Source organism: Leptinotarsa decemlineata, unplaced genomic scaffold (genome assembly GCF_025532065.1).
Source record: "Leptinotarsa decemlineata unplaced genomic scaffold, Ldec_3_MD MMD2_tig00000505_RagTag_RagTag, whole genome shotgun sequence".
Classification (NCBI taxonomy): Eukaryota; Metazoa; Arthropoda; class Insecta; order Coleoptera; family Chrysomelidae; genus Leptinotarsa; species Leptinotarsa decemlineata.
The window spans coordinates 13,789,397-13,800,262 of NW_027412549.1; the positions used below are offsets into that span (position 1 = coordinate 13,789,397).

Here is a 10,866-nt window from a genome sequence, read left to right on the forward strand (position 1 = left end):
TTTTGCTTCTCTCTCTCCCAAAAAAAGTTTTTGTGCAGTTAAACAATTTTGACTTGCTTCCGTACTATTATCACAAAATATTCAATTTGGTATAATTTGCCTTAACTGTATACAATGCTGTAGTGGAATATAATTCAGGTCCACCTTACAGTAAACGTTTTACCTTACTATTATGTTCCGGCTGCTTCATTTCAATTCAAAACTCGTTTTTGCCAAATTGATTATTTCTTCTGATTCCACCTCGTTTATCAGGAAATCTTACAAAATTATAGGATAGTTATCAGGAGCAACATTATCTATTTCATTTTCACTATGTACTTTCACCTTCGAACTACGATGTATTTTCCAAATCTTGAGTAACTCACTCGAAAGTGTAGATTCAAGCAATGCACAAAGCATTGCAGAATATTTTTCAGTTGTCACACCTAATGTGATTTATATTTAATTACTTCAGTTCTATAAAACTCCATATCGTCAAACTCTTGTTAAACTTCGGCATCGTTGAACTTTCCGGAAAATAACTGCTCCTTGAAGGTCTCATCAATGGTGAATATTGTCTCAAGTGTGATAGTATTTGTGCCTTACTCGTTTGCTTCGTACTCAAAGTTGCTGCTACATCTAGGTTGCTGCTAGTATTACGAAAATGACTTCGCAGCTGCTCTCTTTCTTTCTGCATCGTCAATAACTTAATCCTGTGACGGTCGCCAATATTTAAAATATGTGATGAATATAATTTTATTATCAGATTAAGTCTACTGACGTTTATAAATTCGTTTTATTCGACAACTCTAATCAAAATCTTGATTCGACAAGCTTGATTCAACTTAAAAAATTGTCAGGCATCAATCACATAAACTAATTAATGGAAATAATAAAAACATAATATATTCAAAATCTAATATTGACTGTAAATCAATAGTCCAAAGTGAAAGTGTTGAATTCTTATCATTTCTCATCAATGAAGTTTTTTTTTGCTTCAAGGCATGCCATATTTTGTGCTGTGAAAGCACAGATCATTTGTATCATCTCATATATAGAACGCATATTATGTCGGCCAGATCCATTGAATTATGTTAGGAAATCTGCTCAAGAGTACAATTATTTTGAAAATCATCTTGTAAGAAATTATTTGAAAACCTAAATATTTTGACGATTCTCCCCGATTGATTATAATAATGGAAATATCAAATTTGAATAGGAAAAAGCAAAAATATTTTTTATAATGAAGTTGTTTTAAAGAATTTTGTTCTTGTAAAAAATATATCGAGGAATGCTGGGTTTTCTGTATATGTATGATTGAAAATCATTAAGTATTTCGAAATGCTTTATTACTTATACTTGTTTATACTTATTCATCATTCGGACTGCTGAAGAAAAAATCATTTTCGGCCATGGTATTTTCCTCTGAAAATAAATGAAAAAATAAATTAAAATAAAAACGTCGAAAAATTTAATAAAAATAGAGTTGGACAAAAACATGATCTCAATTATAGTGATTCATAACCTTCGTTAATATCCAAGCAGAGAATAAAAGCAAATAAAACTAATAATATTAATTTTTTCAATTTTCTATTCACGGTCACGAATTTTTTTTCAGAAATGAAAAAAATCAACCATTGCGAATCATTGAAATCAATTATCTATGGGAAAATTCCCTATAAACATTTTATAATTCTTCACAAATATACAACATTTGCAATGACAAAAATGATTGAAAATGTAATAGTCAGGAAGGCCTGATCTTTTTGTGGTCGTGCGAAATCTCCTATTTCACATTATTATTTCTTTAAATTCCATTTCCAAGTTTTGAGCATACTTTTTTGTATTATAATTTATCATCACCAAACCTCCTCACTGCCTTTGAATTACTTTGAAAAAATATTTCACAGATATTTTTCTGTATCATTTTCGGATCTAAAAAATCTGTGGAAGTTTATGCCAAACATTATTTCAAAGAGCGTTAATATCACTTACATATGTTGTATGAGACAATGCGGAATTATTACAGACTAATTAAAAATTATGACAAAAATATTAGACCCGCTCAACACCTACTGTCCAAAATGTTCTGGTGAAAAAACTTTGGTTATATATACCATTACTTGGGTGTTCGTGAAAAATGGAAAACTCACCCGCCCCAGCTTCCACTCGAAGCAGAAGAAGAAGATTTACTCCAAGAACCTCCACCACCGCCACCTCCTCCAAAGCCATGACCACCACCACCACCACCAGGGTTGTATCCGCATCTATTACATCCACCACCACCACCAGGAGATCTTTTTGGGCGTGATTCAGCACTGGTTCCAATGACTCTCTCTATTCCATCATTCCTAGCAGGTATTTTTGACACTGAACTCTGAAAAATAATATTATATTTTACAGTTCTGAATTACCGACTCGTTCTACAGGGTGACCAATTGTTTGACTAAACACAAGTTATATGTATATCCCCAATTTGTCATTTTATTAAATCTTGTATGAAGTAAATAATATATACTCTGAAGACTGGTTGAAAGAACATCGATATTGTATTCATATCAAGTAAACCAAGAAATTCAAATATTTTCATTACTTTCATGTCAGTTAAAGGAAGTTCAAATACTGAAATATGAAATTCAATATCAGACGGCTACTCACAACTCAACTAATATCCTCAATCACGCAATAACTTCCAACTCTAGATATAGCTACAACATATATGTAATCCGGAAGAAAATCAGAAAACATGTATCATTAAGTTCAAATCAATAGGGTGTTCCGTTTATAGAAAAGAAGATATTGATGTTCAAGTCTAAAATGATTCGACCTGTTATCTATAAACACAACTCGGAACACTCTGTAAGGGAGTCGAGTTGAATAGAAGAATACCTTGTGGTGATTTCTTAACCAAATTCCAGTAACTTATTTTCTTACGATCACTTCAGTACAAAGACACTGTTTTCCAAATAGATAAAAAGGAATATTTCGGAATCGACTGCATTAAGATATAGATAGATAACCTCAATGAAAGTCCTCTTAGAATTCATCGCAGAATCCAAGAACAAAATTGACGAGGTCCAATTGATTGTAATTTTGATATGCTACATTTGATACTTTGTATATTTCAAAATTAAATCCAAATATGGCAACAAGTTGCACTGTATATTCGTTTCATGAAAAGTTATTGAAAATATGTTCAGTATAGCGTTCAGGGACCTACTCCTTACTCGAATCTTTGATATTCGTGATTTGATTCTTTTGTGATTGCCATAGATGAAGTTTTCGTGAGGGCAACACTCATGATGTCTATTGTCGGAACAACTCTGTTTGCTTTAGGGTAACGGGTGCTCTGTTTTTTGGACCATAGTTTTGAATTGAATTATGTCAAAAAGAATGTAAAAAACATCAAAAATAAAACCTATACCAGCTAGTATACGAAACAAAGTTATTGAAGTGGGTTTAATGAAAAGCTGAAAGGAGAAATACAATAAGCCCATGATTGCATCAGTATTTTCCGAAGGTTTAGAAGAAATGGAGGGGTGAAATGGCCCACAAGTAACAAAAAAACCTCTAAACTTTGATGGCATATTCAAAATACCATCACTAGTTGCATCTATCAACTTTCAGTATAACCTTTTTTCGTTTTCTCTCACGAATATCATCAAATTTTTACAAATCTATCCAGTAAAAAAAGTGAGTAAGAGCTCTGACATAAAATAAACTTTCAACAATCACCACTCGCAAACAACAGAACTGCAACACATTTCTTGGCAAGCATTTCACCAATCAAATTGGCGTTTTAAAGAGGTGAAGTAGATTACAGCAGAACTCCTTTGGAAATAACTCCATGATGAGATTTCTATATTAGGTAATTTCATTTTCCGTAGTATCAAGCTCGTGAACACATTTTCATAATTGAAAAATTAGATATGAATAGTCTTGAAGACTTGTAAATAGTTGTTTTCTGCTGAAAAATCATTTTTGAGAATTTACTACAAATACTTCGAATAGAACTTTGAATGGGCAAACTACCTAATTTTTCTAGAGTAAGAAATATAGGAATGTGCCGTCAATTCTTTCACTCAATTTCAGTGAAAACTTCAGAAAAGTCGATTCAGAAATTAGGGAAGTTTCACTTTTCGAGTAAGTTATATTGAATATTCAACCACGTGGACAATCCTGAACTTGTAATTATTTATAGGGAGTTTGACATAATTTTGAAGAGAATGATTCTCAATATTGATATTCAGGTAGTTTTTTTTCTTTATACACATTCGTTTGTGTTTTCTAATCAGTATTCAATTGGATTATGAAACATGTCGAAATTGAAACAAATTCATTCCAATTTGATGGGGTATTGATTGTCACATGATATTCATCATGATGATTTGATACAATTTCTCAAATCAAATATCATCAACATTTTATCAGCAATATCACCAGTTGTCTATGTATCGTACTAATAGAAAAAAAAGTGCTCTGATTTTTTTCATTTCTGGGTTCCATATCATCTGATGAACAAACTTGATGTGTGAACAAAACAGTATAACGCAAAATATCAATAGCCAGTTCCAAGTTGTCTTCGAAAGACAATTTTGGTAAAAAAACATAATTCACCAGAATTTCACAACCAATACAGATCTCTGGTTCAATACTACAGCAATTTTGTACACATTATTTTATAATTGAAAAATTTTGTTTTATTTATTATTGATTATTGACAATACACATTGAGAAATATCTTTTTCTTGTTCACACTGCTCCTATTTTCTCATTTAATCAACACCCATACCTATCATTTGAAATTTCAAAATGTGTTTCTTTCATTGAGCTAAATAATGAAATTGTTCTATATTTACATACCTTGTCGTTACCAGTTGAAGAATCAAGCGCCGAAATCAGTCTCGGCAATTGTTTTTGCTTTTGTAAATCCACCTCATTACTTTGGCACTGTACATCAATAATAGTACTTGCAAGAATGAAAAGTATCACCGGGACCAACATTTCGCCTACTGACTGCAATCGTTAAGCAACTTCGGAATTATATACTGATCTGAGTATGCAGAACTGAATAAATTGGTTTAAAAAAATGGATGACGAAAACATGGTATTGAAATATCCCATCAGATAGCTGCAAGAAATTGCTTCTTAGAATTGTCTTATTATTGAGTGTGTTTTCAACAATTTAATAAATCTACCGTTTAATTAATCTCTATTGTGTGAATTTGATGTGTTCAGACAATCTGCATAATTCAACTGAGAATAAAAACTCAAGTGAATTAGTACGTAAACAACTGCAGTTGGGTTACTCTACAGTATTTTCTTAACTGCAAAATTTTTGAGTGAAAAAATTATTGAGCTCTCAGTGATATAAAAAAAATTAAAATTTCACAGTGGGAACAGAAAAAAATACTCATGTGTGTTTGTCTATCTGAACATAGTGAATTGAAAACAAACTGAAAGGATTTTCATACGGACTTTACCAATTTACGAAATAAAAGTTTGTGTAAATTGACTGAAATATGAGAATGCTAAACGTGCAGAGACTGGCTGTTGCTATAAAATTATAAATAGAAAATAGAACGTTTTTTAAGATAGATTAGTTTTCATAGCAAAAATACTTCTTCATTTTCTAATAAAAAATATGGAGAACTTCCGAAGAGGGGGAGGAAGAAATTAACTTCAAAATTTCTTTTTTCATTATATTCTAAAAAACTGTTCTTTTCATTTAGAAATCTACACATTTTTTCAAAAATGTGTAGAATAAACATAAACATTGTATTAAACGAAAGAAACATTTCTTTCGAAATAACTGCTTTCATATTAACATAGACTTACATGAAAATGGCCAATTGAACGAATGTTATCAGGAACCGTCATCGTGATAAGTCAGAATTATCTCATCAGTATCATAAAGGCGCAATTTTTGCAAAAAATGCGTGTTTTCATCCTTTAAAGTTCAAAAATATTCTTATAAGGATATGCAGATGAATGTTTTTAATGAAACCATTGAGAATGATAATATTCCACATACATTAAATCTTATATCAATACTCTTCCGTATATTACACTAGCGATCTGCCCCGGCTCCCTAAGGATGCAATGTTGATGCTAAATATAAATTCACCTACCAGTATTGTCAATTTTAACTTCACATTGGGAAACAGGTTCTAAAATGAAAGTTCCTTGGAGAGGAATTGATTCCTTGCTATTTTTGCAAATATGTTTTTTTGACTTTTTGACTTGGTGTGATAATAATCCATTCAATTTCTTTAATATTCTGTATCTCGTTTTATGAATTGTTACAGGTACTAGGTTACAGTTTGTTAGTTTTTTGAAATATTTCAGCATCTGGATTTCACAAGGGGCATCTTCTTTGATTACTTCTGGATTATTTAACTGGCATAAGAATTCTTCATTCACAATTTGATTACAGTCATACAGTTGTGTCGTAAGGTACATAGTTTTGTTCATTTAGGATAAGGTATTTGGAGTTTGGAATATTTGTTTTGAAAGAATTATTCTTAGGGGTTGATAAGGAATATGAATGATAATAATTATAGTTATCAACTTCGACTATGGGTATCTCAATATCAAAATTGATTTTATTAAAACAACGATAAAAGTAAAAACAACAATAAAAATTAATTGGTGCTCCGGGGCGACTTCACTGATTCCAATATTAAATATTATTTTATTATGTTTTGAGTATGCTTCAATTTCAATTATTTTTTGAAATAATAGAATATTTTCTAGTTTAGGTTCGAATGGTAATTTACTTGTAGTTAAGTATTTAGGAATCTTTTCGACTTCTCTCAATATCTCATTTGGTTCAGCAATGAAATTATGGAAACTGTTCAATTTCAAAAAAGTTATAGCAATTTCAATTTTTTCTAAAAAATCATAAATTGCTTGGAACGCAGTTCACCTGTGAAATCGTTAATTGTATTATTGAAAATTGATGAAATTTAAGATTTTTGACTTCTTGGGCTTGTATGGGCTTCCAATAATTTCTAAACAAAATTTCAAAATTTCATTGTGCACGAGAGTTTGCGTATCATTTTTAAAATTATCAATGGATATTTATAAAAGTGTTATTTGATCCAATACTAGAGTTTTCATTTTATTTTGATTTGATGAGATTATTTCAATTGCTCTCTCATATTTTTCTGCGTCATTTTAGTCTAAGTTACCAGTTATCGATCTCATTATTGATCCTAATCAGTCGATAAGTCTTCGTTTACGTTTTCTTCTAATTGAAGGATTGATTTGATTTATTTGCGTTAATATTTTCTTCTCCAAAAGTTCAGTTAAATAATATGAATTATAGAATTCTACTTGATAATTGCTTTCTTGTGTTTTGTTGCCAATTGCAAATTTTAATTGGTGTAATCTTTCTTTCAAAAAATTAAATTCATTTACTGTCTGTCTGAGACGCATCAAGAGCAACGCTTTGGGTTCTGACGGAATATCCCTCAAAATGATCAATCTCATTGACTCTTTTTTGATAAATCACTTCACCTTTCTCATAAACTTTATCATTACCAGTTGCCAATTTCCAAAATGTTGGAAGGATGGATTGGTTATCCCTCTGGCTAAGTATAACTCACCTACTGTCCTTTCTGACCTAAGACCAATTACAATTCTACCGTATCTCTCTAAAGTAGTGGAATCGATTCTGAAAAATCAGATTAATAAGTACGTCAATGAAAATCAAATTATAACATCTGTACAATCAGGATTCAGACCTCAGCATAGTACCACCACGGCTCTTCTGTCAATTACTGACGATATTTTTCAAGCTGCAGATGAACAAAATTTGACCTGTTTAATACTCCTAGATTACAGCAAGGCATTTGACACTCTAGATCATGTGATATTGTGTGACAAACTTGTCTACTTCGGTTTTTCTCGGAAAGCAGTGTCTCTCTTAGAAAACTATCTGAAGAATCGTACTCAAAGAGTTGTTGTGGATGAAGTTATTTCAGATGCTCTGCCGGTATTGAAGGGAGTGCCACAAGGATCCATCTTTGGGCCCTTGCTTTTTAGCTTGTATATTTGTGACTTTCATCTGTCCGTGAAAGAATGCAATATACATCACTATGCAGACGACACGCAGTTATATTTCTCTTTTTCGCCAGGCGAGTCTACATCTGCTCTGTCGCATATTAATAACGATCTCCAAGCCATCTTTGACATTTCTACTGCCCATAGGCTCAAGCTCAATTCAGACAAATCCGCAATAATGATGTTCGGAGCTAAGAAGAACAGAGAGCTCACCAACTCTACCTTTCAAGTTCGCATCGAAAACGATATACTTCCCTCCGTGGACGAGATAAAAAATTTAGGATTGTGGTTTGATCTGGATCTCCGCTTTACTAAACATGTCAGCTATCTGAACCAATCTTCTTATAACGTTCTCAGACAGCTTTTTCCTAATCGTGATTTGCTCAACACAAACTTAAAACTCAGACTATGCGAGTCTCTGATTATGTCAAAAATTTCCTATTGCGATAGTATTTATGGACCTGCTTTGAAACAATCGGATACTCTCCGACTACAGCGTATTCAGAATAGCTGTCTACGTTTCTCGTTTTTATTATTATATTTAGAAATATTATTATTATAAATATTTGGAAATATGACCATTAGTCTAGATTATTCTGAGCATTTCTAAGCTTCAGTGGTAGTAATCCAGGGTTGTCATTAAGTTCGCGAATTGACGGTGACGTCGTTTCTGCGTTGATTTGGATGAAGAGTCTGAAATAACAAGGTTCTTTCCAAGTTCTTTAATATGAACAATTTCTTTTTATATGGATTTTGTTTACTCGTTATTCCTAATCAATTTCTATTCAATAATTTTGATATAATATAAAGTCCTATGAAATTATTCAGCTTTTTATTTATCTTTTGAGGGTTTTGTTTAAATACGATTTATCCTACTTCGTAATTTGTATTGCCATGTGCATCGGCGTTTTCGATAATTTTTGCTTTTTTGGGCTCGATTAATTCTTTTATATTATCATAAACATGTTGTAATTTTTTTAATGATTTTCAGCACAGTCTGTGTTAATTGAGGTGGTATGAACGATTCATATGGATCACGTGAATTTGTGTGTCCAAAAAGTAATTCGAAAGGTTTGAAATTTGTTGACTTTGTATAGATTCGTTATAGCTCATAATTGCATAGTCCATAAGGTCTTTTTCTTAGGGATATAATTCTTGAAATATTCCTAAATGTTCTGTTATTGTCGAATGGAATCTTTCGGTTACTCCATTAGATTCGTGATGTTTAGGGATGGTAAAATGAATTTTTATTGTGTGCAAATTTGAGATCTTTTTGATTGTTTCAGTATTAGATTCTGTTCCATCATCTATTATTATTTTCAGGCAATCCAAAATATAAAAATATTCAATTGGGGCGTTCCTAATATCGGTATTGTTTGGGCAAATTTAGTGCATGCGTCTATTAAAGTTAAATACATTTGTTTATCGCATAGAAATATATCTATATGAATAGTTTGGAAAGGTTTTGTATGTATTTCTGTTAGCATGAGTGATACAAAAGAGTTTTTCCTGGCATATTATGCTCTTTGACATATGTCACATGAATTGAAATAGTCTGTTACTGTTGTTTTCGTATTAAGTAATCCAATGGTAATTCTTTTTTAGTTTTTCCAAAGTTTCATTCCTCTTCTCAGAGGAATGAATGAAACTTTCGTAATAATGTTTATCGTTTCTCTTAGTTATGGCATTTATGGTTTTTCGTACATCTTATAATCATTGGTGCATTTTCTGAAAAGCGTTCTATATATACTCTATTAAAACTTCTTTAAAGTGTTCTATTTTGAATAGTATATTCTCTAAGAAATTCAAATATGGGGTATTCATTATTCTTCTCTGGAATTTTTACTGTATAGATTCTATGATTTTCATGTTTAACCCTCAATATAGGATAGATATGTTGAAAAGCTAAAATTTAGTTGTTTCGTTTGCATTACTGTGTTGATTAATGTCAGAATCTTCTTCGATTGGAGGTGTTTGTTGTTTAGTATGTGTTGGTGGTTAATTTGGATGAATCCTAAAATTTTTATGTTTTGTTGAGTTTGTGGTTTACTTGTATTTTGTATAGGGAGTTCTGATAAATTCCACCTGGGTTATTAATTATAGATTTCGCGTCTTTTTCTGAACATAAGGTTAGACGTTTTGTTATTTCCGCTAAATGTTTTATGAATTTTCTGTAGTATCCTGAAACTCCTAAGAAACTTTTGATTTCTTTGAGTGTTTTTGGAAATGGATATTTTTTTATCGCTTCAATTTTATCAGGGTTTAGTTTTACTCCTTCGGATGTTATAACATGTCCCTAATAATTAGTTTCTTTTCTCAAAAATTCTGATCAATCTGTTGTACTTTGAAATTAACTTGTCTCAGTCATACAAATACGTTTTTAAGCATTCTAAATGTTTTTGTAAGAATGTGCTGAAAATTACTATGTCATCTAAGTATACTAAACATGTTTAATTTTGCAAACCTTGTAAAATATTATCTTTCATTAGTTGAAATGTGCTTGGAGCATTTTTTAATCCAAAGAGCATTCATTTGTACTTGTAATATCCGTTTTCATTTGAAAAGGACATTTTTTGTAAGCCTCAGGGGTGCATTTCAATTTGGTGAAAACAGTTTGCTAAATCTAGCATCGTAAAATAATGGCTTTTTTCTAATTTGTCTGAAATAACGTTAATATTTGGTAAGGAGTATTTGTCATCTACAGTGCGTTCATTAAGTTTGCGGTAGTCAACTACTAGTCTCCGTTTCTTTTGTCCGAGGTGCCTGATTTTTTTGAGACATTCAAATGGGGCTTGAAAAGGGTGAGGTTGATAGTTGGAT

At 31.4% G+C, this 10,866-nt stretch overlaps 1 protein-coding gene across 1 annotated transcript; it reads right to left on the minus strand.

Annotated features, from left to right (window-relative positions):
- Positions 1 to 1,311: 1,311 nt before the first annotated feature.
- Positions 1,312 to 5,020, minus strand: LOC141481796 (uncharacterized). The gene is made up of 3 exons (XM_074174004.1): positions 4,843 to 5,020; positions 2,133 to 2,356; positions 1,312 to 1,404 (listed from the first exon to the last, which is right to left on the minus strand). Exons 1-3 carry the CDS (start codon positions 4,981 to 4,983, stop codon positions 1,380 to 1,382), a joined length of 390 nt encoding a protein of 129 aa, XP_074030105.1. The 5' UTR covers positions 4,984 to 5,020; the 3' UTR covers positions 1,312 to 1,379.
- Between the last annotated feature and the right edge of the window lie 5,846 nt (positions 5,021 to 10,866).